General features: G+C 47.0%; 2 protein-coding genes across 2 annotated transcripts in view; one reads left to right on the top strand and one right to left on the bottom strand.

Moving 5' to 3' along the window:
• Positions 1–27,844, top strand: part of LOC147214346 (low-density lipoprotein receptor-related protein 1-like) — an 87,450-nt gene that overhangs the window by 40,442 nt on the left and 19,164 nt on the right. The window contains exons 7-47 of the mRNA XM_086141589.1: positions 1,404–1,566; positions 1,965–2,187; positions 3,369–3,558; positions 3,668–3,811; positions 3,965–4,201; positions 4,857–5,037; positions 5,220–5,442; positions 5,536–5,725; positions 5,820–5,942; positions 6,153–6,293; positions 6,547–6,672; positions 6,832–6,948; positions 7,058–7,138; positions 7,283–7,450; positions 8,367–8,549; positions 9,036–9,233; positions 9,402–9,647; positions 10,045–10,242; positions 12,026–12,230; positions 12,630–12,794; positions 12,906–13,150; positions 14,609–14,740; positions 15,478–15,705; positions 15,796–15,970; positions 16,917–17,011; positions 17,114–17,263; positions 17,361–17,501; positions 17,585–17,713; positions 17,816–17,947; positions 18,037–18,171; positions 18,269–18,398; positions 18,474–18,600; positions 19,509–19,660; positions 19,788–19,912; positions 20,008–20,382; positions 25,126–25,315; positions 25,463–25,667; positions 25,766–25,958; positions 26,643–26,768; positions 26,848–26,976; positions 27,124–27,243. Of these exons, the coding sequence (XP_085997715.1) occupies positions 1,404–1,566; positions 1,965–2,187; positions 3,369–3,558; positions 3,668–3,811; positions 3,965–4,201; positions 4,857–5,037; positions 5,220–5,442; positions 5,536–5,725; positions 5,820–5,942; positions 6,153–6,293; positions 6,547–6,672; positions 6,832–6,948; positions 7,058–7,138; positions 7,283–7,450; positions 8,367–8,549; positions 9,036–9,233; positions 9,402–9,647; positions 10,045–10,242; positions 12,026–12,230; positions 12,630–12,794; positions 12,906–13,150; positions 14,609–14,740; positions 15,478–15,705; positions 15,796–15,970; positions 16,917–17,011; positions 17,114–17,263; positions 17,361–17,501; positions 17,585–17,713; positions 17,816–17,947; positions 18,037–18,171; positions 18,269–18,398; positions 18,474–18,600; positions 19,509–19,660; positions 19,788–19,912; positions 20,008–20,382; positions 25,126–25,315; positions 25,463–25,667; positions 25,766–25,958; positions 26,643–26,768; positions 26,848–26,976; positions 27,124–27,243 (6,936 nt within the window). The remainder of the gene's footprint in view (positions 1–1,403; positions 1,567–1,964; positions 2,188–3,368; positions 3,559–3,667; positions 3,812–3,964; positions 4,202–4,856; positions 5,038–5,219; positions 5,443–5,535; positions 5,726–5,819; positions 5,943–6,152; positions 6,294–6,546; positions 6,673–6,831; positions 6,949–7,057; positions 7,139–7,282; positions 7,451–8,366; positions 8,550–9,035; positions 9,234–9,401; positions 9,648–10,044; positions 10,243–12,025; positions 12,231–12,629; positions 12,795–12,905; positions 13,151–14,608; positions 14,741–15,477; positions 15,706–15,795; positions 15,971–16,916; positions 17,012–17,113; positions 17,264–17,360; positions 17,502–17,584; positions 17,714–17,815; positions 17,948–18,036; positions 18,172–18,268; positions 18,399–18,473; positions 18,601–19,508; positions 19,661–19,787; positions 19,913–20,007; positions 20,383–25,125; positions 25,316–25,462; positions 25,668–25,765; positions 25,959–26,642; positions 26,769–26,847; positions 26,977–27,123; positions 27,244–27,844) is intronic.
• On the bottom strand, positions 21,689–22,728 carry LOC147214347 (galanin receptor type 3). The gene has a single exon (XM_086141110.1). The coding sequence runs from the start codon at positions 22,726–22,728 to the stop codon at positions 21,700–21,702; it is 1,029 nt and encodes a 342-aa protein (XP_085997236.1). The 3' UTR covers positions 21,689–21,699.

The following is a 27,844-nucleotide window of genomic DNA, read 5'->3' as shown; positions in this document are numbered from 1 at the left end:
ACTTAAAGCGGTGACTCCGCTGCCTTTGCGCCTTTTTCTGCTTGCATTGTAACTCAAGCATACTGTAGATCCCATGTGGGGCTGTTCTTTTGAAGCTGTCTGTGTGTTTGGTATGTGGGGATTGGTGATTTCTACATTGGGCCCAGATGTGTGTGTGTGTGTGTGTGCGCACTTTCTTGTAGAATATGGTTGACTCCGACTTCAAGCAATATGATCACTAGGATTGGGATCCGTGTTTTTCTTTATGAATGGCCGCCGCTGCGACCAGCCGCCCGCCAACTCGCTGTGGATGCTGTTCTTCAGTTAGATGTCAAAAAAAAAAAAGTTGCTCGAATTAACCGGGGCGGACTACGACTCCGGCATTACATATATGCGTGCAACGTGCACATCCACTTGCTCCCCTTTGAAATGAAGTGTCGCGACAGCTGTTAAAACACGTAGCAGTATGGGAAGCGCCGTGTCTCCGAGTTCCCTCTCTGCCCACTGCTGTGTCTCCCCGTGGTCCGGCCCTTTTTCTTTTTGCAGCAGTTCTCAGACAGGATGGTATGAGGGACCATTTCCAAATCTTGCTGCGGTCGGCGTAGCTGAGATGCGAGATCGTCTCAAGGCACCCCCTTCTGTCTCCTCCTAAGGAGGGTAAGCTCATGTTGGGCTGCAAAATCTTCTGTGTGGAAGGATCTAAACATCAATTAAATGGGGTCGCAGGAATGAAGGACAGATATACAGCTAATATCTGATAGCTAACAGCTAATAACAGCTGACTGGTCCAACATCTTTAGTTTGTCAAACTTTTAAGTCCTTCAAAATGCTTTCATTGGAAGGGGTTTAAGCCAAACTCTCCAATCCAAAATATCTACCAACATATACACTGGTAATAAATTACCTTTTTGTCTTATGAAATAGGGTTTGTCCCAACAAGAGTATATAGAAAGTTTTTCACTCCAGGAGAATTGCAGGAGGGTGTGTATATGAGGTGACGCCACTTTCCAGGCCAGGAGGTAAAATCAATTGCATCATGCTCTCTTCTGTTTAGAAAAACAACTAACAATTTTTTTTTTTTTTTGCTCCGGAACAATTTTATCATTTAGTTAAATTTCGGCGGATTAGCTGTACTCTGTTTGGATTGGATCACGTATAGGTGCACGATAAATCCAAAGTCGTGACGTGGGTTGGTAATGTAAGAAAGAAGAGACCGTCTGGAAAGGGGGTTCAAGCAGCTGCCGGGCCTTCAAGGTCAGGAGTTGAGTGTGAAAGCCCCGGAGGAGATGGCCAAGAATCACGAAGTGAGGGATTATATTGGAGGAAGACTAAATGTTCTTGTGCTGCACTGTTTTTAGTTTCAGATTTGTAATATTTCTGCTCTGTTTGTCTCTGTCCCCCCACCTCCGCTCTGCATCCCTCAGATGTGGAGCAGATGGCCATCGACTGGCTGACCGGAAACTTCTACTTCGTGGATGACGTGGACGACTGGGTGTTTGTCTGCAACAAGAACGGCCAGACGTGTGTGACGCTGCTGGACCAAGAACTGTACAACCCGAAAGGCATCGCCTTGGATCCCGCCATGGGGTCCGTACTTCCCTTTTTTCTTATTTGTTACCTATTCGACCTGACGTTACCCATTTTAGCCACATTTAGGCAGGGTATTCAACCTCAGGTTCCAAAATCGTGCTGACCGAGCATGTCACCAAAAAATTCAAAGCTCTTGCGCCAGATGGGAACCTAGAACATTCCTGGGTGCCATATAAGCACTTGCTTGATTGCTATTTCAGCGTCTCGATGCTGACAGGCTCGTATTTAATGTGGTTCCCTTTACCCATAGTTTCACTTCTCTGTTTGGGAAAAGTGGAAATAGCTTTTAGACATTAAGACCATGAGTAATTGGGGTTACTCAGACAGCCAATATCAACAATATTACATATGCTAACAACTTCCTCTGAGCGAATCCCTTCTCTGCCCCGACGCAGGAAGGTGTTCTTCACCGACTACGGTACCACACCAAGGGTGGAGCGCTGCGACATGGACGGCCAGAACCGCACCAAGCTGGTGGACAGTAAGATCGTCTTTCCCCACGGCACCACGCTGGACCTGGTCAACCGGTTGGTGTACTGGGCCGACGCTTACCTGGACTACATCGAGGTGGTCGACTACGAGGGCAGGAACAGGCACACCATTATCCAGGGCCTGCTGGTGAGGTTTTTCAAAAGGGCGTCAAAATTCGTGGACACAAAACGAAACTTACAGCGGAAATTCTTGTCATCAATGTTTCACTTTACCCCCCCGCCCCTCCCCGGAGTTATCAACAGGTTGACACATTATATACCCTGTGTGTGGGTAACTTCCTTTACTCATATCCTGACTCTTGTATCCAGTGTATACGCACAGATTTACTTCTCCTTAGGATAAATCCGTTTTATTGCTTTGCTTGATTGAACTTTCATAATTTCTAATTCATTCATTCACTCATTCATTATCTTCCCCTTCTCTGGGATGCTGGAGCCTATCATTGGTCGAGAGGCAGGGTTCACGCTGGACCGGTCGTCTATCAGTTGCAGGGCTGCATTTAGAAAAAAAACAACCATTTACTCTGTCACACTATAAGGCAATTTTAATATATCTAATATATATAAAATATATATTTTTAAATTAAAATAAGAGACTATTATAATCATAATCTTTCAAAATAAATCATTATAATGATGATATTATTATTATTATTATTATTGTTAGAAATACTTATTTAGATTTTTTTAAATAATTAATATTGTTGTTATCTAATAATTTGTTATTTTAATTAAAAAAAATGTATTCTGAAAAAATGACAAGAATATTGAAATTTCCCGCTCTGTGAGTCGATTAACGGCACATTCTGTTCTATTCTATTGAATTCCGTAAGAGGCCAGTGCCTTGCTTCACATCGTAGTCCAGCTTAATCAAAAGCTCGCCTTAAACAATCTTATCGGAACGAGTTCTGTATATTGCAGAAGGCAGGTGGGCGGCAATGCGGCACGCGGGGACGGGGTTTGGGACCGGGCTGATGATATTATCCCAGCCCATACGTCTCTCTGACAGTTGAGGGGCCTTTCGGTGAATAGACTTTTATTCAATCAAAGCCTCTCTCTGTGTTACATGGCAGATGGGGAGAGAAACCATTATGCCGCCTCGCATCGGTTTACATAAATGCTCTTTGGCTATTACCTTACCTGCTTTTATTACTTAATCGTACAAAGATTTCCCTCATCCTCAGAATCTGTCAAATTACATTTTCAGCAAATAGTTTCATTGTGCGTGATTCATCAGTGAAAGGCATTATTTATCTATACGATATTCACATAACTAACAATAGACCACCTTTAAACGCTTTATTCCAGATTGAGCACCTGTACGGCCTGACCGTGTTTGAGAACTACCTGTACGCCACCAACTCTGATGAACCCAACCTGAACCCCAAGACCAGCGTGATCCGCGTCCACCGCTTCAACAGCTCTGACTTCCAGGTGGTGACCCGCGTGGACAGGGGCGCTGCATTGCACGTGTACCACCAGCGGCGCCAACCACAAGGTGTGCACTAGCGAGGGGCCGGCCAATCGTCCGATTAGCGTCTACGATTATCTTTAGTCCCCGGGCTCCACCCATCAACCGATTTTCTGTTGTTTGTTTCCGTTCTCAGTGCGCAGCCACGCATGTGCCCTAGACCAGTTCGGGAAGGCCGGCGGATGCTCTGACATTTGCCTCCTGAGCAACAGCCACAAGACCCGCACCTGCCGCTGTCGTTTTGGGTTCAGCCTCGGAAGTGACGGCAAATCCTGCAAAAGTGAGTATGGAGATAAATGAGCCCCCGCCGGGAACCTCCCTGTTAATTTCGGCAGAGATAATGGGTCAGCCCGACAGATTGATGACGGTCGGGAAAAATGGCTCGTAGAAGCGGTGACATTTATTGAGTTTGAATCTTCTCTTTTATCTCCAGAACCGGACCATGAGTTATTCCTGGTGTACGGCAAGGGTCGTCCCGGAATCATCAGGGGTATGGATATGAATGCCAAGGTACAAGATGAATACATGATCCCGATCGAGAACCTAATGAACCCGCGAGCTCTGGATTTCCACGCCGCTAGCGATTTCATCTACTTTGCCGATGCCACCAATTACATTATTGGCCGACAGAAGATAGATGGCACCGACAGAGACACCATACTCAAAGAAGGTACGAGCGAAAAATGGCTCTGAATCAGATTCAAATTCAAAAACTTCATCATCCGGGATGTATACCACAGTGCATGTTGGACCAGACTCCGTTAATGTTAATAAACCTAAATAATAGAAATAGAAACTTTAAAATGATATAAATAGAAATAAATAGAGAAACCTCCTTTTTATTCAAAATTATTGACATATTATTATACATATTTAGAATTGTTTGTACACCCAATAGCTTTGTCTTGTGTTTTTTAGACATAATATGATGAATATTATACAATTTTAATAAACTATATGTGTGTGTGTGTGTGTATACATTTATATATGTATATATACATATGATATACAATACATACATGCATGCTTCATATACATGCTTTTACATATAGATGTATGATATGATTTGATATGATATGATATACATATCATATCACACTCTGTGTGTGTGTGTGTGTGTGTGTGTGTGTGTGTGTGTGTGTGTGTGTGTGTGTGTGTGTGTGTGTGTGTATACAAACCTGGTTAGGGTGAAGGGTTGAGGTGTAAAGAAAAATCCCAACAGGGTTTTTCCCCTCTTAATTTCCTCTCTATGCTCATGTCATTTTCCTCCCAATCCTCGTGTTTTTGTGTTTTCTCAACCCCGTTGTCTCCGGCTGATCCGGCAGGCATCCACACAGTGGAGGGTCTGGCGGTGGATTGGATGGGGGCGAACCTCTACTGGACAGACGACGGGCCCAAGAAGACCATCAGCGTGGCCCGGCTGGAGAAGGCCTCTCAGACCCGGAAGGTTCTCATTGAGGGAAAGATGAGCCACCCGCGGGCCATTGTGGTGGATCCCCAGCACGGGTGAGACGGCGGGGGCCGGGGCATTATTGACAGATTTGTTAATCCAGTCTCAATGCTCTGCTGCTGTTGCTTTTCTGCCGCGCCTCAGTGAACATATTGTATTAGGACGTGCAATGCTAAATCCGACGTCGCGTTTTGACCGTTCGTCTCTCGCGCTCCCTCTCTCTCTCTCTCTTTCCCAGGTGGATGTACTGGACGGACTGGGAGGAGGATCCCACAGAGAGTAACCGAGGAAAAATCAAAAAGGCGTGGATGGACGGCTCCCACCACCAAGTGTTTCTGACGAGCAAGACGGTGCTTTGGCCCAACGGTTTGAGCCTGGACATTCCCGAGGGGATACTCTACTGGGTGGACGCTTACTACGACCGGATCGAGATGGTTTATCTCAACACCACCGAACGGAAGGTTTGCAATGGCTCCCCTCCACCCATGCTGTTGGACTCACGTCTTGATTCTCAATTAAGAAATGTAATTCAATGAATTTTCATTTATAAACAGGTTGTTTATGAGGGTCAGGAGCTTAACCATGCCTTCGGCCTGTGCCACTACAAAAATTTCCTCTTTTGGAACGAGTATCGCGGTGGCAGCATCTATAAACTGGACCAGACCACCAAGACGGTCACCCTCCTCCGCAGCGAGAGGCCGCCTATCTTCGAGATCAGAGTGTACGACGCGCAACAGCAACAAGGTAAACCGGGGTTTGTCCGATCATCTAACTCAACGGAGAATTTCACTGAAATGAGCTAAACGGTGTCCGTCATACCTCTGGTCCCTCTGCAAAGGCTCCAACGCGTGCCGGGTCAACAACGGAGGCTGCAGCAGTCTGTGTCTGGCCATCCCAGACGGCAGGTCCTGCGCTTGTGCCGATGACCAGATCTTGGACGTGGACAACGTCACTTGCAAAGGTACTTTTTGTTCTTACGGTTTGAAAATTGGATTCAAGATCATGGTGAAATGGGAAAGATTCCTGGTTGTGTCGTGAGAACATATCTGGGTGTTACCGGGCGAACCCTGACCGGGCCACGAGAAGGGCTTTTGTTTTCGGCGTGGCCGTGCAGTTCAGGTCTCAGCGGCAACCATCTGGTTCTGCTCATGTCCGTGATCTCATCCCCCAGCGAACCCCTCCTACGTGCCCCCGCCGCAGTGCCAGCCGGGCGAGTTCGCCTGCAAGAACAACCGCTGCATCCAAGAGCGCTGGAAGTGTGACGGGGACAACGATTGCCTGGACAACAGCGACGAGGCCCCGGAGCTCTGCCGTAAGTGTGCCACGTCATTGTCATGGTTACGCAGCAAAACACAGATAAACACAATGTTGTTTAAAGGTCTTTGCTAATGCGAGTGGACAGAGTGCAAACTGGAGATTGTGTGATACAGCCAAATTCCCATTTGCCTTTTTTCTCTTTAGCCTTGAACTGATTGATTTTTAGCTTTAGCTTTAGTTAGCGGTGAGCACGGAGTGTAAAAGTGGAGTTTAAAGGAAACACTGATTTCCGCTGTCTCCTCCATCAGACCAGCACACCTGCCCGGCCGACCGTTTCAAATGCCAGAACAACCGCTGCATTCCCCTGCGGTGGCTGTGCGACGGCGACAACGACTGTGGCAACGATGAGGACGAATCCAACACCACTTGCTCCGGTACGTGCCGGGGAAGTTCCGCAGTCGTGTCTCTTTTAAGAAAGATCGGTCCATGAAACCACAGGGCGGGTTTATAAACAGCTGGCGCTTGCTTGAAGTTGATGCCATTTACGGTGATTAATGTTAGCATTTATGACGCTGGAGCTTATTTCCCGTCAGCTCGCACGTGCCCACCGAACCAGTACCCTTGCGCAAGTGGGCGCTGCATCCCCATTTCCTGGACGTGCGATCTGGACGATGACTGCGGCGACCGGTCGGACGAGCCGGACTCGTGCGGTGAGCCTTTTGCTAACGTTGTTTTCGCCCGAGTGGCACACGAAATTGCGAGGAAAACGATATAAAATATTGCATTTCACAACCACTTCTCTCTGTCGTCTCTCACCAGCTTATCCTACCTGCTTCCCGCTCACCCAGTTCACCTGCGCTAACGGCCGCTGCATCAACATAAACTGGCGTTGCGATAATGGTGAGTGGGCGAAAAGAAGTACCCAGCTGGCTATGACGCTCAATCTGAAGCTGTACTGTAACAAACAAGGGTGTGTGTGTGTGTGTGTGTGTGTGTGTGTGTGTGTGTGTGTGTGTGTGTGTGTGTGTGTGTGTGTGTGTCCAGACAATGACTGTGGGGATAACAGCGATGAAGCGGGCTGCAGCCACTCCTGCTCCAGTGTCCAGTTCAAGTGCAACAGCGGCCGCTGCATCCCAGAATACTGGACCTGTGACGGTGACAATGACTGCGGAGACTACAGTGATGAGACTCACGCCAACTGCACCAACCAGGGTGAGGTTTCATTCTCTGTCCAAGGAGGGCTTGCATTCCGGAGATTTGTGGGGAACAGGCTGGGATTGCGTCTCATCATTGTTTTCCAGCATGTTTATATTCTTCTGTTTGTAATCGAGCAGATCCTCCCTCATCAAGCTCCCCACCCCCAGAAGAATAACCCTGTGGTACAAATTCCCTTTGTGTTCTTGTTTTCCTCTCAGGATGTGGCCATGTCTAGCGGTCGGACGGTAATTAAAACCATTTCGCAGCCATCGACAAACATGCAAATTAAATTTTGTCGGAATCCGAACAGAGCAAGTTTGTCGTGCTCCGCAGCCTCTGAATGTTTTTTGGCGGTTAAACCGTCCGCGATAACAGCCGGGATGGTTTTCCCAGAGCGGCGTCGTGCACTTCCGCCGGCAGTCGGTTCGCCTGGAAACATAAAACCCGGTGCTCTGTGTGTGTTCGAATGGTTAATGGACTGGCTGATCCATGCAGGAGCTCAGCCAACTGCTGTCAGGTCCCAGCATGCAACAACAAGGCCCAGCATGACCTGTTGGTTTAATGAGCAATCTGTGCTCTGTATGTGTGTTTTCCAGGCTCTCATTAGCCTGTTCTCATTTAGTTATTACCTGAACTAAAAGAAAAAGAAACAAGCCATTCCATTGTTTTTTTTTTTGTTTTTTTTCCGTGTTTATTGAACTTAAAGAGCCAAAAGTCTGGACTTGCTGAGCTCGGCCACATCTTCAGCGGCGCCTTTAATAGTTTCCTACGTCAATCTGTGTATTGACTTTAATTTTATAAAATAGCATCACAATCTATCTGGCTGGAACACCAGTCCATTCTTTTTTTTTAAATTCATAACAAAAAAAATGTAAGTCTGTATTGTTAACCGCGCTCTTATTTCACTAACCGCCCCGGTCCTCCCTCCCAGCTACCCGACCGCCAGGCGGCTGTCACGTGGACGAGTTCCAGTGCCGAATGGACGGCCTGTGCATCCCCATGCGTTGGCGCTGCGACGGCGACACCGACTGCATGGACCTGAGCGACGAGAACAACTGCGAGGGGGTCACGCACATGTGCGACCCGGGGGTCAAGTTCAGCTGCAGGGACTCAGGTGGGTTAAGCTGCTGGTGCTATTTAATCCCTGGAGAAATATAGACAGCGTGTAAGAAATCCCCTGTATACAATGAAGTATACTGCAGTTGCAGTTTATTGCAGTTATTTATACAAAAGATGACATGTCGCTATGTTCTATTGAATTGAGATGCAAACTCGCGATTGTTCCTTCTGTTTCCTGACATTTTAGCCAAACTTAGCTGAAGAGTCAGGTTGACATTGCCTCTCATTGTGAGGTGTGTACCCTCGAAGCAGATGCTGCAAGCTGTTTCTATTTTGAGCTCTCTAATTCTCCAATTTCCTCTCGGGCCGGGGATGTTTTTTTATTTTATTAATGGCCTCGGAACGATAAATTGAAAGAAGAAAGAAGCAGAGGGCAAATCCATTTCAGCCCTCGTGCCCTTAAAAACTTGTGCGTGTCCATGAAATCTGTGCAGCCCGAGCAGATTTTCTGATGTTTTCTTTTTATTTACGATCTTGCCAGCTCGCTGCATCAGCAAGGCGTGGGTCTGTGACGGTGACAGCGACTGCGAGGACAACTCGGACGAGGACAACTGCGAGGCCCTGGTGTGCAAGTTGTCCCACCACGTGTGCGCGACCAACGACACCATCTGTCTTCCCGCCGAGAAGCTGTGTGACGGCACTGACGATTGTCCAGATGGCTCCGATGAAAAACTTTGCGGTACGGTGTTATATTGGCACGCGGGAGAGTCTTCACATAAGGGAGAACATAAGACTGTTCGTTTTTTTTTTGTTTTTTTTTAATCTGATTAACATAATCTTTCCTAAAACCGCACTAAACTTCCCAAACTACTTGTGCTCTTTCTTTGAAATCCCCTTCTTCTTGCAGACTTGTGTTTATTGGACAACGGCGGATGCAGCCACAACTGCAGCATCATCCCCGGCGAGGGCTTCATGTGCTCCTGTCCCCTGGGCATGGAGCTGGGAGGCGACAACCAGACTTGCCAGATCCAGAGCTTCTGCGCCAAACACCTCAAGTGTAGCCAGAAGTGCGAGCAGGAGAAGTCGAGCGTCAAGTGCTCGTGCTACGAGGGTTGGGAGCTTGAGTCTGACATGGAGAGCTGCAAGAGCATTGGTGAGCGCGCTCCAATGAGGACGTTTTTCCAGCTTTTCTGATTCCAAACTCTGCGTGGGATATTTAAAGTGCAAATTTAGTTTTTGGCCCCGAAAGAAATGAACGCACTCTTTATGGGAGTATTTCGCAAGGCAGTAGTTGTGGGAGTCGGTCAGCGGGTACGCTCTGAAGCTGCTACTTGTAGCAATAAAAGGGAGGAAAAATCCCGAAGGCGTTATCTTTTTAGATAAACAGACCCCTTGGAGACTCACTTTGCAGCTGAAATACGTATTTGTCATGTGAATTTAACAGTGCCTTAATGCCCTAACACGACTGCATTACCCTTAAGGGACAAATTAAGTGAGATATTGACTCATGCTCTCGTCAAATGCTGACAATATATTTGTTTGCACAACAGATCCCTTCAAGCCTTTCATCATATTCTCCAACCGCCATGAGATCAGACGGATCGACCTCCACAAGGGGGAGTTCAGCGTTCTGGTGCCGGGTCTGAGGAACACCATCGCCCTGGACTTCCATCTCAACCAGAGCACCCTGTACTGGACCGACGTCGTGGAGGACAGGATCTACCGGGGCAAGCTGTCCGACAACGGAGGTGAGACGGGCGGGTCCTGTTTCCCCGCGATTTATAAGCTCAGAGAAATCAAGGATGCGCCGCGATAAAGTGGAGAGGTAATTCCGCTGCTTTGAGCCCAGAAGTCGATTATTCATTTGAAATGGAAAGTAAGGTTCCTCAAGCAGTCGCAATCCGGCGGCGGCAGCGCCATGACCCTGAATAAATCTCGCAGGTCACGGCCGGCCTATCCCCCCACCGCCCCCTCGGTCTCCTTGCCAATCAAGGTTGTGTTCCCGGCGCAGCGCTCGGGGGGCATACGGAAGGCTTTGTCTCTTCCCATTTGTCTCAGCTCTCGCTGTGCGTGACTGCAGCCAGAACACCGACGCCGCGTAGGAGGGAGGCGCAACACGCCGCCGTTCCAGTTCCCAGCCCTGGAACTTTCTCTGCTAATGCAGGGGGGAAGAAGGGGGGGATGGATGGGAGACATTATGAACTCGTAGATCACCTCCTACTGCGTTGTCCTGAAACTGCTTTGGCATCTTAAAAGTTGTACTAGGGAGAAGAAATACTCTACCGACGTGCTGAAAGGGAGCTCTCAGGATTCAAGGATTCAAGACTTTTATTGTCATTACGCAAAGTACAACGAAATTTAGAGATAGCAGCTCTCCGGTTTAGTGGAATCACAAACGGACACAAACAACCTTAAAAAGCAGGACACAACACAACAATACAACTATAAAAATACGACAAAAAATATAAATGACATCTAGAAGAATAAATAAATAAAGAAAAAGGTAAAAAGTAAAGAAGTACTAGTAGAAGTGGGAAAAAAAGGTTTATTGCACTGCACTGTATGTGTGGTTCAAGTGTTCAGGGCTGTGCCTAATTTTGTGTGATGACCGCTTTGGGGTAAAAGCTGACAATTAGAGCTATTAGTACAGTGTTTTGTTTTTTTAAGCATAGCCCCAAATCGCATTTAGTATGCACGGCAGTTGTTTGTCTCCGGAAAATAATGAAAAGAGAGGGTGCATTTATATATAATTTTTTTACAAGTTGGTGCAGAGAAAATTGGCGGTCAAAACTGGTTCGAACAAAAACAGAACAGCAAGGGACTGGCCGCCAACCATTACAGAAAAGACTCCTTTTTGCACCAGAACATGCAGCCCGTCCTATTTTGTGATATTTTTCATAGCCCTCTCACGAGAACAACTGGTGTTGCCGACTTAAGGTTGTATAAAATGAAATAGATAAAGCGTCACAGCCTAGACCTCCCGAATGGCAACACCAAAGCTGCTCACCAGCGCGTCAAGCAAGTCTTTCAATTCTTTTATTGCTACATCAAGTGCTTTATGTGTGCGCCTCTAGCCTCCATCTCCCCAACTCAATTGGGACCAACACTCTTGATCGTGATAATACATGCTGGATCAGAGTGAACGAATTGTCAAAGTGAAATAGATCATTGTGTGAGATGCTGACGTGCACAAGAAATTGGATAAAATACACTTTATTCATCCCGCAACTGTGAAATTCAATTGTCACGGCAGCATCACAAGGTGGAAAAGTTCACAAATAGTTATAATAGAAATAAAATGCAAAATAAAGGATAAGATACAAATAAACCATGTATACTGGAAATCAAAATATACCGACAGAAATAAAAGAAATAAAAGAAATGCCTTGTGTGGGGAAGGGTATACATTAGGAGATGTGAAACTGAAATAAGTACTGGGTCCTGCACAATGTGTAGATATGATATAGATATTGCATGGATGAGAGTAGTGGTGGGATAATGCAAAAATGTAAACGTGTTTGTCCCGAACAGCCCTCACCAGCTTTGAGGTGGTGATCCAGTACGGGCTGGCCACTCCGGAGGGCCTCGCCGTGGACTGGATTGCGGGGAACATCTACTGGGTCGAGAGCAATCTGGACCAGATCGAGGTGGCCAGATTGGACGGGACAATGAGGACCACGCTGCTGGCCGGGGAGGTGGAGCACCCCCGCGCCATCGCCCTGGATCCACGTGACGGGTGAGCGGGCAGGGATTAGATTCGATTGAAATGCATGAAATGCGGTTTAGCATCTAACCAGAAATGCATAAAAGCAGCAAATGCAGAAATAATTAATACCTTAATTATATGTAAATGGAATATACTATAGACAGGAACTATGGACATAATTCACAAGTAGAAATGTACTGATGATAATTGTGCTATACAAAAATACAGTTGAAATTCAATAGCACATGAATCAATATGCATAGTAGCTGCCTAGGGTTACTAAAACTAGTGTAGTATTTTGAATTGTAGTGTTGCTATAGTATTGGAGTGAGGGACGCACCTTCTCCTCTGGATCTGACATTCGTGCGTGGTGATATTGGAAAGCCTCGGCCCGAGTCCCTGCTAAAGTGGGTCCTTCTCTCCTGGCAGTATCCTATTTTGGACCGACTGGGACGCCAGTCTGCCCAGGATTGAGGCGGCATCCATGAGCGGCGAGGGCAGGCGCACGATCCACAGGGAAACCGGCAACGGCGGCTGGCCGAATGGCCTGACCGTGGACTACATGGAAAGGCGCATCGTCTGGATCGATGCCAGGTGAAGGCCCGTCTTCGATCTCATAAATTCAAGCTTATGCAAATTCAAGCTTATGCATTGCCTTCCTTGGTGTCTGTATAAAATATGTATATCTCTGATTTATGCTTTCAGGTCGGACGCTATCTATTCTGCCATGTACGACGGTACCGGGCTGATCGAGGTGCTGCGGGGTCACGAGTACCTGTCCCACCCGTTCGCCGTCACCATGTACGGAGGCGAGGTTTACTGGACCGATTGGAGGACCAACACCTTGGCCAAAGCCAACAAATGGACGGGACACAACGTCACGGTGGTGCAGCTCACCAACACCCAGCCCTTCGATCTGCAGGTGTACCACCCGTCCAGGCAGCCCCAGGGTACGTCCCCATCCTCTCTCTCTAATGGCCTCCCCCATCAAAAAAAAAACAAAAAAAACATTTATATTTCAAAGTGTCCTCATCCTGTCACGCCTTACTCATTCAAGACAGTCGCTTCGAACGGATGGTGACAAACTCACAGTTCGCCGCAGGCCGCGTTGATTCACTATGGCTGCTGTCCAAATACCGACTGTCCTCCGAGAGCTTTGATAGATGTTGTCTTCTCTCTCTGCACCCGCGGCGGATATTTGTGTGTTGCATCAAAAAAAAAAGACACCTTAAATGTCACGTGTTTATCTCTCAAACATGCATCATCATGGGGGGGGGGGGGAGCATTGCGCGGATGCGCCGTTGTGTTGTCGTTCAAGGGATACAAGAAAATGTGAAAATGTTGTTGGTTGACAGATTGAATTGACGACCATGACAGTGACACGGCAGCGGGCTGTGTGCGGTTCTTGCAGACAAAGGCTTCCCGTTTACCCCACTGATAGACCAGAAAATTCACGTGATGTGTATATAGTGTATAGAGACTACAATGGTTTAACGTATTTCCTTATTACCGTATTTTCCGGACTATTGGGAGCACCTGAATATAAGCTGCACTGACTAAATATAGATAAATTAAGTATATGTGTGCATATATAGGCCGCACTTGTCTATAAGCTGCAGGCGTCCAAGTTGTAACATGAGCTATTTACACAGAAAGATGTGATGTAGAAACTTTACTTTTAATTAAATACATACTAGTAAAACCCACAAATACTTGCTGGAAATTTATAATAAATAATGAATAATAAATTACACAAGTAAAAGTCCATCAATCCATCCACTTTCTAACCTCGCTTTGTCTTACTCCAGCTGATCGCTACCTTTGTCTTCCGTCTGCTCACTAAAACCATTAAAGTCTTCTTCTTCAACGTCTGAATTAAACAGCGGTGGAAAAACCTCGGCCTTCTGCTCTCTGTGCGTTCACCCAGTCTTCAAGAGCGTTTTCAAGTTCAGGCCATCTGCTATTTCTTTATGTCTGAAAGCTTTTGTCACCTTTTTTGCATGGAGTCAGTTTTTCACGCCGCTGTCTCCGACATCTCCCCATTGATTCATTGATGCCAAGCTTACGTGCTGCAGCTTTATTTCCTTCTTTGAAAGCCAAGTCGATTTCCTTTAACTTGAAAGCTGCATCATATGCATTTCTTTGTGTGTTTACCATGGGGGGGAGGGGGCAAAATGTTTTGGTGGCATGAAGCTCGTCAGCCCCGAAAAATCCATGAATTAGCCGCATCATTGCTTAAGCCGCAGTGTTCAAAGCGTGTGAAAAAAGTTGCAGCTCATAGTCTGGAAATTACAGTACATAGTTACTCCTTGAAATAACTATGATAATAAAATGTTCATCCGAAAATTGCACAAAGGGCCTGATTGTTGGTTTTCTATTCCATCTCTCTTCTTTTGGGTGACAACCAGCACCCAACCCGTGTGCTGCCAGTGATGGGAAAAGTCCTTGCTCCCACCTTTGTCTCATCAACTTCAACCAGACGTTTTCCTGCGCTTGCCCACACCTCATGAAACTCCAGCCCGACAAGCGCACCTGCAAAGGTAAGTATATTTTAAATGTGTGTCATCCACGTATTTCGCACACCAGCTTTTGTTTGTGCCCACAAGATCATTTCACATGAAGGCGTAGTTATCATGGGTGGATTTTTTAGCAATAGTTGTGAATGTGTAATTCTAATTGGTTTTGAGGTTGTAATTGTAACTCAGTTGTAAGGCAACTTTTCACATATTTTGAATTTCTTCTTGTGAATTTTTGCATCGTGAGGTGGGGTCCACACACAGACACACAAATATGTGACTGTATCTGTTGTTTGTAGTGAATATATATTGCTAAAGAGTTTCCCCTATGGGGATCAATAACGTATTATTATCTTAAATCTTTAAATGTTTAGAAAAAGGTAAAAACTAGAGGAGAAATGATTAAATGTAGAAAATTAGAAATTTAGAGCCTGCAACTCTTTGCTTAATAATTAGTTATTTAAGACACAACTTCAGATATACGTGTATTTTTTCTGATGTATTTGTTGTCAATTGCCTAAATTCTGTAGAAATATTTGTTCTTAGAAAAGCATGTTCTCGATAATATCCAAATGTAAGCACTCTTCTTGTCTTCTTGTCCCTTCAAGCCTTTCTCCCATAAACAATGTCCTCACTGAGAGTTTAAGTAAATAATAAACAGCGTATCAACAGGCAGCAACGCTTTCCTTTTGGCTGAAAGGTGTGTAAAAATCCATCAAAATTCAGAATCACTCTCTGCACTCCTCTTTTTTTAAATACAGAGTCACGCAAGTTCCTCCTTTACGCCCGTCAAATTGAGATCCGAGGCGTAGATATCGACAACCCCTATTACAACTACATCATCTCCTTCACCCTGCCGGACATCGACAACGTGACTGTGGTGGACTATGACGCGGTAGAGCATCGGATCTACTGGTCGGACGTGCGGACGCAGACCATCAGGAGGGCCTTCATCAACGGCACCGGAGTGGAAACCGTTGTCTCTGCAGGTACGAGCTCCCACCCCCACTACAGAATCTACAACATCGTAAAAACCAGGTTAGCCAAACCGCCATGCTCACGCGGCATCTTTCTTCCAGACCTCCCCAACGCTCACGGGCTCGCCGTCGACTGGGTGTCTCGAAATCTCTTCTGGACCAGCTACGACGCCAACAAGAAGCAGATCAACGTGGCCAGACTGGATGGGTCTTTCAAGAACGCTGTCATCCAAGGCTTGGACAAACCTCACTGCCTGGTGCTGCACCCTCTCCTGGGGTGGGTCTCCAGTTTGTCGGTTCCTGCGTTTAACCAGATGGTCAATTCACCACACGCGGAGGGGCCTTACGAAATCTAATGTTATGCTAACAACATGACTTGTCAGTGGATTTTCGTGACTGAAAAGGAGGGAGGTCAGTAGGAACTCCCCATGTCATGACAACCCACAGGAAGGACACGTGTAATTATGGTGTTCTAAGACACACAGTTTTAGGAAGTTCCTCTTGGTCTTCTTTTTTTCCTTTAATTAAACTCGGTTACTAATGCTGGCCTTACGCCTCTCAATTTTCATGGCCGTAGACTAAAAGCTGAAAATCAGAAGGAAATATTTGGAGTCTTACAAGACTTGCAGACGCTCCCGTCCTCTTGAGCGTTAAGTATAAGTTGGTCTGAACAGCCTAAGATCAGATTCTGTATCTTGGGCTTACAACAACATCCTACATGTTGCAAGTCTTTCAGTTTTTATGGTAATGTAACACAATCAACAACCAATAGATGAGCTCCAACAAAACTGGAAACCTGGTCAACTGCCAGAGCGGAGAGGGGATTTGTTTGCAGTATGGATGAACGGGAACGGCAGAGGATGTCCTGATTAATATTGATCGTCCGGAAAAAGGAGCGGATGGTGGAGCTGTGGGCAGAACGACCCGGCTTGTACGATGTAAAGGAAAAGCGGCGGAAATAGCGGAGGCTCTGCAAATAGCCGGTGAAAACATATTATGATGGGGAAGAAAATTGCTTAAAAAGATCTAGTTGTAGTCTTTTAAACAGTGACCCTGTAAGTTTAATAGTCTTTGTAAAAACTCTGAGGGTGTGAGATGATAGTTTTCCACAAGTCTTTCCAAAGTTTTCTCATGTATTAGTAGCTTAACTCTCTACGAATCTATTTCGAGATTTCCAACCCTCTCCTGTACTCAACCCGTATATTCCAAATCTTCGCCCACAGGAAGTTGTACTGGACCGATGGCGATAACATCAGCATGGCTAACATGGACGGCAGCAACCGCACCACGCTCTTCACCAATCAGAAAGGGCCTGTCGGTAAGAGATAAAGGACTGCCTGCTAACCGGTGCTGGTGTTGCTGGTGCTGCATTTCACGCAGAGATGCGTGGATAACATTCATTCAACTCCCCCCCCTACAGGTCTCTCTATCGACTATGAAAAACAGCAGCTGTACTGGATCAGCTCAGGAAATGGTACCATCAATCGTTGTCAGATGGATGGATCCAAACTGGAGGTCCTGGAAGGTGTCAAAGGCAAACTCACCAAGGCTACTGCGCTGGCTATCATGGGTATGACTGCTGTTAGGGTCACTTGTTTTTTTTTTCTTTAACACTCTTAGAATTTCCATTCATTAAGCAAACCCCCTCCTCCCCCATCCGAGTGCAGGAGACAAACTGTGGTGGTCGGACCAGGCGTCGGACCAGATCGGGACATGCGACAAGAAAGACGGTGGAAACTGGAAGGTTTTGAGAAACAACACCTCCCCCATGATGCACATGAGGATCTACGATGAAGACGTGCAGAAAGGTCGGTGCGAGGGTGGCGCGGAGATTTACAGGATGTAAACTTTGAAAGGGTGTCAAATCCACTAGCTTTCTGTTTTCCCACAGCGGGCGTGAACCTGTGCAGCAACAACAACGGCGACTGCTCCCAGCTGTGTTTGCCCACCTCTCCGACCACCAGGGCCTGCATGTGCACGGCGGGATACAGCCTCAAGACCGGGCAGCAGTCCTGTGAAGGTCAGTCGCTTCTTCTTAAAGACGGTCGCAGTAAAGCCGCGGCAGAATGAGTGTCTGAAAAAAAACAAAACAAAGAAAGGTGACTTGACTGTCTCCGAGCAGGTATGGGCTCATTCCTGCTCTACTCCGTCCACGAGGGAATCCGAGGGATCCCGCTGGACCCGGCGGACAAATCGGACGCCTTGGTTCCGGTGTCTGGCACCTCCTTGGCCGTCGGCATCGACTTCCACGCCGGTGAGTTGACGTAGAGAGGGGCGGCGGCACTGAGATGGCCCGATCTGGGTCAATGGAGTATTTACCTGAGTGTCTGTCGGACTTTTCAGAGAACGACACCATCTACTGGGTCGACATGGGACTGAGCACCATCAGCAGGGCCAAGAGGGACCAGACGTGGAGGGAGGACGTGGTCACCAACGGAATCGGCAGGGTGGAGGGCATCACCGTAGACTGGATAGCAGGTGTTGATTTTATTTTCCATTTTCCCGTGACACTTACTCATTATTACTCACTCATACCTTTACAAGAAGATAATTGACTTGTTTTTATCTTGCATAGGAAATATTTACTGGACAGACCAGGGCTTCGACGTCATCGAGGTAGCAAGACTGAATGGCTCCTTCCGCTATGTGGTCATTTCCCAGGGTCTGGATAAGCCCCGGGCTATCACGGTCCATCCTGTCAAGGGGTAATTAGCTCTGCTAAAAAAAAAGTCTTCTCGCTTCCCATTTCTCGTCCCGTAATATCCTGCTTGTCCCCACAGGTATCTGTTTTGGACCGAGTGGGGCCAGTACCCTCGCATCGAACGCTCCCGCTTGGACGGCACTCAGAGGCTGGTGCTGGTCAACGTGAGCATCAGTTGGCCCAACGGGATCTCTATCGACTACCAGGTGCGTGCTTCTGCCGACCTGGTGGTTCCTCATTCAATTTTTTTCTTCCAGTGACAAACTCTCTGATTTTTCCAAGATTTGGAACCACCTGGTCTGCAAAGGAACAATCTTGAAGCTTGACCAATAACTCATTGCAGTGGATTATGATATGCTAATATCAAATCAAAAAATCTAAAATGAAATTGGAAATATTAAAATGTCCCGTCTGTAGGGACATCTGTAGCCTTCATTGTAAAATAGAACAGTATTATACGGTGGAGGGTAACAGGATTTTGCAAACCGGGGCCGTCATTATGTCCGAATGGCCGATTTGGGTCACAAATATTTACTAATATGTTGGCGCTTAAAATGGAGCCTCGCTTTTAAAAGTCTCCCGGAGGTGAATTGATTCAGAAGAGGTGCCATTTCGGAATAAATAAAGAGCCGCGGGCCGCTACAAAGTGGATGCAGGCTAATGCCCTTAGAGGAGGTGAGCCGCAGTGACTTTTGCCCGAACTTCACGGCAACAATCGCTCGGGGAATAGTTTCCGCACCGCGATGTTGGGAGTAAATTACCGTCCCGATATGGCTGACTTCTGGAGGAGAACAGAGAACATATCTCTGAGGATTCCTTCCATCCTAGCAATGATAACAACCTGAGCCAGTCAGCAGCGAAAACAAGCTTGCTTTGCCAGACAGGGTTTAGCCTCGCAGCTGCCGTTCCTATTATATTTTGCGTGATTCTTTCGGTCTAGTTGACTGAATACAATATTACCTATCACTCATTTTGACCTGCATACGTGAGACAACAGCCCTGGCATTGAAATATCCCAGAGCTGCCTCATAATGGGGAGAGGCAGGGAAGCATACTGAAGGTGAGGTGTTTTTTTTGGTTTGATTTGTGCCTTGTCTGTGGTCCGTGTCCGTAGGAGGGTCTGTTGTATTGGTGCGACGCCAGAACAGACAAAATAGAGCGCATCAACCTGGAGACGGGAGAGAACAGAGAGTTGGTGCTGGCCAACAACAACATGGACATGTTTGCCGTCTCCGTGTTTGAGGAATATATCTATTGGAGCGACAGGTCCGTTGATAATAGGGGTGCCACTTTTCCCTCTTTTTTTTTTTTTTTTCAAAATTTCTCCATGCACTCAAACACATGGTAACTTTTACCTATGTGTAAGTCATTTTTTTTTATATTGAATGCGTAGGACACACGCCAATGGCTCGATTAAAAGAGGCAGCAAAGACAATGCCACGGACGCCGTCCAGCTCAGGACTGGGATCGGCGTGCAGCTGAAAGACATCAAAGTTTTCAACAGGGCGAGGCAGCAAGGTAGGATTGCAAATATTTAAAAAAATAGAGTAATGAAATAAACACAGAAACCTGGCATTTAAAGGTTGATTTTTTTTTTCTCTTTTACTCTCCAGGCACCAACATCTGCAAAGACAACAACGGCGGCTGTGAGCAGCTGTGCCTTTACCGCGGCAACGGCGAGCGCACCTGCGCCTGTGCTCATGGCATGCTGGCCGAGGACAACTGCAGCTGCCGCGACTACGACGGGTACCTTTTGTACTCGGAGCGCACCATCCTGAAGAGCATCCATCTGTCGGACGAGACGAACCTGAACGCGCCGATAAAGCCGTTCGAGGACCCGGACCACATGAAGAATGTCATCGCGCTCAGCTTCGACTATCACGGCGGGGGCGGGAAGGGGGCCAATCGCATCTTTTTCAGCGACATCCACTTTGGCAACATTCAGCAGATCAACGATGACGGCACGGACCGCAAGATCGTGGTGGACAGTGAGTACAGAGTCCTTGGAAATTCCGACCATATTTTTATTTTATTATTTATCCATATTTCAAAGCTTAATGACCCTCTCCACACTCTTATAAGCTCTTCCTGCTTAATGTGAAACGGACAATGCAAGATGCTGAATGCATGCTATGCACAGGAGATTCAGGGAATGATGCTACGGTCGCTGAGCCAATCAGAGCTCAGGATGCAGACCACCATGCTCTGGTTGGTTGCCACCCTAGAAAATGCTTATTTGACCATAAAGAAAATTACAATAAGGAATATATAAAAATTACATTTATTCAGCAAAAACAAAAGTAATGTGAAAATCCATGCTATAAAATGTCAGTATTGCAGTTTTTTTGCTTTACAAGAGGTTTTGAACTTGATATTGCAGCTTTATAATATGAAATATTAAATGCCATTGAGAACGTGAAAGGTGAACCGCGATAAGGCAAAGGACTATTGGGTCTCTTATATATTCATCATTATTTTTCCCATGAAACTTAACAGCTGTCATGAGAAATGTTAAAAAAGTGCACTGCCGTGAATAGACAGCTGCAGCTGTATTGGCAACATTAAGAGGACAGCCAGTTGATAAACACACACACACACACACACACACACACACACACACACACACACACACGAAACATTGTTTCACAACTGTAGTGTCCCAATTTCAAATTCCCACACTCTAGAACCGACTTAGAAGTAAGTTGCCAAACTCCATCCAGGAATGCGTTTCTTACTTATTTTTTATTTTTCTAAAGCCAGGACCGGAGTTGGCCTCAGCAAGCAATTTTATTGTGGAAAATTATTTCCAGTTTTTCTGCATTCATCTTCCCACCGTCCAATAGAAGTATACTCCATTGTTTTTTAATGAATTAATTCAGTTAATTTGCAATAATACATAATTCAGTGGGCGGCACGGCACGAAAGACCCTGGTTCAATTGCTGCAGGGGTCCTTTCTTTGTGGCGTTTGCATGTTTTCCCCGTGTCTGTGTGGAGTTCCTCCCAGCTCTCCAGTTTCTTCCCGCAGTACAAAAGTGTGAAGGAGGTTAATCAGAAAAATTGCCTCAGTGAATGAGAGTGAATGGTTGTTTTTCCGTGCAATCGACTGGCGAGTGGTGTGCCCCACCTCTCACCAAATGACAGCTGGGACAATCTCCAGCGAGCCTAAATGCAGGACAAGCGGTAGATAACGGATAGGTGGATAGTATTCAATGTGCAAAAATGAATTGCAGTTCTTTGCTGAAATGAGAAAGGTGGATCTAGCTTTAACCAGCGGCTCAGTGATATGTGCGGGGGTGAGAAGGAATCATTTTGGCCCCCTCTGTGAGCTCGTGTCCAGCTCAAAGGGCTGCACCGCGTCCCTTCCCGGAACAGGGCAACCGGCGAGACAGCTCCTGCACCGACGCCAGCGCCCCCTCCCCAACTCCAGCAGGTCCCTCCTGAACTTGCGGGACATGAAGCCGTACAATAAAGGGTTAACCACCGCTACGGACGACGCCAGAAGCCGCGACAGAATCGCGACAGCGTTGTAGCCCTGGTAGCCCGTGACGGTGCCTCCGATGAAGGAGAACATGAGCACGTACGACGGCAGCCAGAGGAGAGTGAACACCAGGACCAGCAGGGCCGAGGTGTGAGTGACCTGACTCTGGTAGCGTTCCAGCCGAGGGGCGTTTTCGAACAGCCGCGTGTCTCGAAGGAAACAGTAGATCTTCAGATACATCAGCGAGATGATGCCCAGCGGGAGAGCGAAACCGAACGAGAAGAGGACCACGCTGTAAACGAGCTGGCTCAGGTTCGACAGGAAGGCGAAGCAGTACACGGCGCTGGACACGGTTAATGTGCGGAAGGCGAACTGCGGGGCCGCCAAGGCCATGGCGGGGACCCAGAGCAGAACCGCCGTCAGCGTTATGCTGCGTCGCATCCTGGAACGGTAGGCCCAGGCGGGGTGCACCACCGTGAGGTAGCGACTCACGGCCAAAGCCGCCAGGGTGAAGACAGACGCGGACGAGCACGCCACGCCCAGGAAGCTGATGACCTTGCATAGGAGATCGCCGAAGGGCCAGTAGCCCAGCGTGATGGCGGTGGTGTGGAAAGGAAGGCAGAGCAGCAGCAGCAAATCGGCGGCGCTCAGAGCCAGCAGGAGGGTGTCCGTGCCGTGGGGAGGGCGCCCGCCGCCCCTTCGCCTCCTACCAGTCAAGATGACGATCACTAGAGTTTGGCCGAGCAGGCCGGACACCAGGATGAGCCCGTCCAGAATGGGCACCAGCGACTTGGTCAAAGCCTCGTCACGCCGGCCCGGATGGGGAGTTCCGCTGCCGTTCTCTGGCCGCCGCATCGTTTCAAACCAAATAAAAAAAAAAAACGTCCCTCTAATGTTCCGCACGTGTAAAAGGGATGCTCATTTCCTAATTCGATTAATTAAAAGCACGTTCTCAGTCTATTAAAAAAGCCCCCACGTTGATTTTGCCGCCGAGCTCGGTTAAGCTGTTAAGGTCACAGCTGTCCGTGGACGTCAACATGGATGTTTGCGATCTCGCCCTGCAAACACCCCTCCGCACAATGCAGTCAAAGGAGGATATATTTTCACTTGCTTAGATATCCGCAGTGTTGCAATCCGTCAAACACGGCCAGGATTTATCCGGAGGAGGTCGGTCAAGTGGCCACTTCAGCTCCTCTCAAGCCACACGCGCTTCTGTTCCTCTCCGGCCCGAAGCCTCGATGTGAATTTTTTTTTTTTCCAATCCTGGTTGTTTGTTTGAAGAAAAACGTATTCCGCTCGAGATGGTGTTACGCGGCAGGGTTCTATCCTGGGGAAAAAAAAAAAAAAAAAAAAGCACAGATCGTTCCAACTTTCACTTGCTGAGATGAAAAACGACCTGAAAGCACATACTGCACACACACCGGCTTCGACTTGGCTCCGTCTGCACGTTCTCCATAATCCCAAGACACCGTCGGTGCCAAAACCCAAAGAGATTTCCAGCCGGCGGACTTTATTGATTTTTCGAAGCTGGGCAACAAGGGACAAACTCATCCCAGGGGGTTTCCAACTGACGTTCCTCCTTGAAAGCCTTTATGATGCCCAGGTGTCGAGAGCCCTCGGAGGGTGGGGGGGGGGCCTCTCCAGACACGTTGACCTCCACAATCCGCCGGCGAGCCGTGTTACGCAACCGACTTGGCCTTCAATCTGCGGACGAGTAAACTCTTTGAATGATGTTTGTAAAATGAGCAGTAACAAAGTCTTCCTAATCCTCCGCCTGCTTCCATTCGTACTGCCAGGAAAGCCGCCGCTGAGTGACAAAGGTCCGCCCGGCACCCCCCCCTACCTCTGTTTGCAGAGTCGATCCGAGCAACGGGAGAGGGAATTGTATTATTTCACATTTCGTAATATTATCTTGAAGCGTCTTTATCTGCCTCCCAGCACGGCTAAGAGCCGCCACCCCCTGCTCATGATTTGCACGACTCATGCAACCGGCTAGATGAAAAACACACTTTGTTTGTGCGAGTGCTCCCCCCCCCCCGCCCCACCCAATCGAAGTCACCTGGCTGGTGATTTTCATCTGAAATGACCCCGCGTCCAGCGTCCATCGTGGCACTTTGTCAGAAATATATCTCTGAAGTGTAACTATTGACTTTGAGCTCAGAGCAGCCACTGATGGGTTTTTTTTTGTTTGTCTTTTGTCGTACATTTGCCGTTGTAAATGTAAGCCCGGAAGTGACTCCGAAGCAGCGGCGGTGACGTTTCATGCCATGTAACTGCACAGGAAAAAAAAGATTCAATAAAATATATTTTTTTCTTTCTTAATCAATACTTTATTAATTAATGTAAACACCTGTAGGTGGTTTGGGAATGACTAAATAAACACGAATAAATAAATAAAAAAGAATAAATAATTATTACAAAAACATGCAGGTTAATTGAAATAAATTGGAAAAATGTGTGAATGAGAGCATGAATGGTTCCTTATCGCCCAATGAAAGCTAGGATAGGTTTCAGCATCTCCACAACCCTTTTGCAGAGGATAATCAGTAGATAATACATGGATGGTTGGATAATTCATCCACTAAAAACCATTTTTGTGTGACCTACCATGTAGAGGTCGCGAAGGGGGAGGATGTCTTCACCTTCACCCCGGCTCGTGTCCCCCTCAAGAGAGTCAAGCTGTTCCAGTGGCAGATTTCTTTGCAGAACAAGAAGTCACTGTGAATGAGCGAGAATCCACAGGGGAGCTGTTTGTGTGCGTGTGCGTGTGCCAGTGTGTGCGCGTGCGCGGGCAGCCGGCCATGAAATGACAGGATGACACACTCTTTAAAGTCCCCGGCAGATACACACAGGCACGCTGTGTGTGTGGCACCACTTCTATTTTATTCTTTTTTTTTTGTTGTTCTTCATTTTAATTCTTGTCCTTTACCCGGACTAGTTTGAATTATTCATGAACTGATTTAGCTGGATCTGGGGTGCGGGTGTGTGTGAGGTGGGGGGGCTCCTATAGCATTTTTCTATACCTCTATGAAACTCTCACAAATTGAGCCACATTTGCGGTGTGTTCAACATAGAGAGAAGAGCAGAATTTTTTTTTAGCATTTAAACTGCTAAGCAAAGCCCCACCGGAGGTTATCATCCGCGGTTAAGCACTTTTTTTTTCTTCTTTTTTTTCCAGGTGGTCGAATAGCAACACAACACCAGACTCAAGACTCATCCCCAAATACTAACCCCCTCTCCTCTCCTCCGCAGACGTGGGTTCAGTGGAAGGCCTTGCTTACCACCGTGGCTGGGATACGCTCTACTGGACCAGCTACACCACCTCCACCATCACCCGCCACACTGTGGACCAGAGCCGCTCTGTGGCCTACAACCGCAACACCGTGGTCACGATGTCTGGGGAAGACCACCCCCGAGCCTTTGTATTGGACGAGTGTCAGGAGTGAGTCATTAAAAATCGAAAACATTGTGTTCTGCACTGCATCAGTGCGTATTGTCTTTTCGTCTCAGCTACTCAGAAAGTTCAGAAAAAAAAAATTGGAAACCCACTATGATGATTAAATCAGTCCTGTTTTCGTTCCCGCCGCAGCCTGATGTTCTGGACAAACTGGAACGAGCAGGCGCCCAGTATCATGAGGGCCTCCCTGAACGGCGCCAACGTGCTCGTCATCATCGGGACCGACATCAAAACGCCGAATGGTCTGGCCATCGACCACCGTGCCGAGAAGCTCTACTTTTCGGACGCCACGCTGGATAAGATCGAGCGCTGCGAATACGATGGAAGCAACCGTTACGTAAGAAACCCTCCCCGGCTGCCGCCCACTATTTCTATTTTTTTCCCATACTCGAGAAGAGAACCAACCGATTAATTTGAACCCCTCCGCCCCCTCAGGTGTTGTTAAAGAACGAGCCTGTGCATCCGTTCGGCCTTGCCGTGTACGGGGACTACATTTTCTGGACCGACTGGGTGCGGAGGGCGGTCCTCAGAGCCGATAAATACACGGGCGGGGACATGAAAGTGCTGCGCGCCGACATCCCCCAGCAGCCGATGGGCATCATCGCCGTGGCCAACGACACCAACAGCTGTGAGTGCAAGCCAGTGTGATCATTGTGAAGTTCCAACAAGCCATCCGTCCAAATGATTTGACGCAGCGTTCCCCAACCTTTTTTGTACCAGGGACAAGTTTTATGCATGAAAATGTTTCTGCGGACCGCTTGGCTAATAGCGCAGGGTGTTCTGTCTGAATGTGGGGAAACAGTTTTGAGGGTGTCATACAGTAGCTTAATTAGCTAGCCATTTACCACAAATTATGCACTGTGGGCAGAGTTTGTGTATCACCTGTCGCAATGAATCTGTAACTTAGGGAGGAATCTTGATAGTTTCTTTTAAATGCAGCGTTCTTTTTGCTGGCAATCTGCAATGCTTCCGCGGTCTCATCATTCGCTTGTTTCCTCCCAAAGATGCTTTCCAGTGACTTTTGTTTCAAGGGCGAGCTTGTGGTAGCTGAAATGGTGCAATAGAGTTAAGTGCGGCAGTAAGGCAAAGGCGGAAACAGATAGTTTTTTCATTAGACCTTCTGGATTGTTTGGAAAAACATAATTTATACCAAGAATGATTTTCTTTGCGGCACTAAATGACCCCTGATTTCACGTATTGTTATGGATTTATATCATACATCCCTTTTCCACTGCCACAGACTGCAAATACGATTTTGATCATCTTTAAATCCGTGTTTTGACTCTTCTGTTCCTCTGCTGGCATTCTTCAGGTGAGTTCTCTCCCTGCCGAACAAATAACGGAGGCTGCCAAGATCTGTGTCTGCCAACGTCTGATGGGCGGGTAAATTGCAGTTGCCGCGGAGACAGGCAACTGCTGGAAGACAGCACCTGCTCCTGTAAGTGTGCAAGAGCATCGATCAAGGCGTAAAAACCCTCCCGTCACTCACCGCAAAATGCGTTTCCCCCCCACGCCAGCCCTGAACGTGTCATGCGGGAGCGTCGATGACTTCGAGTGCGGAAACGGCGACTGTATCAACTACAGCCTGACGTGCGACGGCATGGGCCACTGCAGGGACAAGTCGGATGAGAAGCAGTCCTACTGCGGTGAGAATTATCCACTTTTAATTCTTCTTCAGCATCTATTCACATCTTCAGTTGCGGTCGAGATTCACATTATTTAACTTCACGATTCACAAATGATTTTGCTTAATAATGGTGATACTAGCGTCGATCGTTGTTGGTCCTCCACAGCCAATCGAATTTGTAAGAAAGGCTACAGACGCTGCATAAACGGCCGCTGCATCGGCCACCAGTTCTGGTGCGACGGCACGGATGACTGTGGCGATCACTCCGATGAACTGCCCTGCAACAGTAAGTGTGTCACATCCTATTATTGCCAATTGAGGAAAAACCCTAATTTTCTCCTTTGAAAGGTGCACGGGATGAGATAACATTTTTTTTTTTTTTTTCACTGAACAACCTTGGTTTTGAATGCATTTTTCCTCTTTGTTTCCGAAAGTAGAAACCAAAGAAAATATGGCAATGCTAACACGTAATAATCAGAATCAGAATACTTTATGAATCCCCCGGGGGGAAATTGATTTGCGTTGAAAGCAGCTCCTGCAACAGAGTCAAATTGGGAAGAATCAAAGTAGAAATCTATATAAAAATAAAGAATAAAATGGTTAAAAAATACAAATGAAATAAAAAGAACAGTAATGATTGAAATAAATAAATATCAATAAAGTTAAAGGAATGTACTAAATAGATGTAAAGTATATACATGTGTATTTACCATTACATATAAATTATTAGATGCAGTAATTATGTGTATGAGTTGGGTTGTTGTCCAGTAAAACATTTATTGCAGAGAAGACAATGGAATAATTAACAACAATAATAATAATAGTTATAATAATAATGATGATACTAAAAATGATAATAAATTTCATTTATGGCGCCTTATCTGAAA

Source organism: Fistularia commersonii, chromosome 34 (assembly GCF_037954325.1).
Source record: "Fistularia commersonii isolate RoL2024-O1a breed Wild chromosome 34, RoL_Fcom_v1.0, whole genome shotgun sequence".
In the NCBI taxonomy this organism is placed as follows: domain Eukaryota; kingdom Metazoa; phylum Chordata; class Actinopteri; order Syngnathiformes; family Fistulariidae; genus Fistularia; species Fistularia commersonii.
This window is presented reverse-complemented; position numbering and strand designations above follow the sequence as displayed.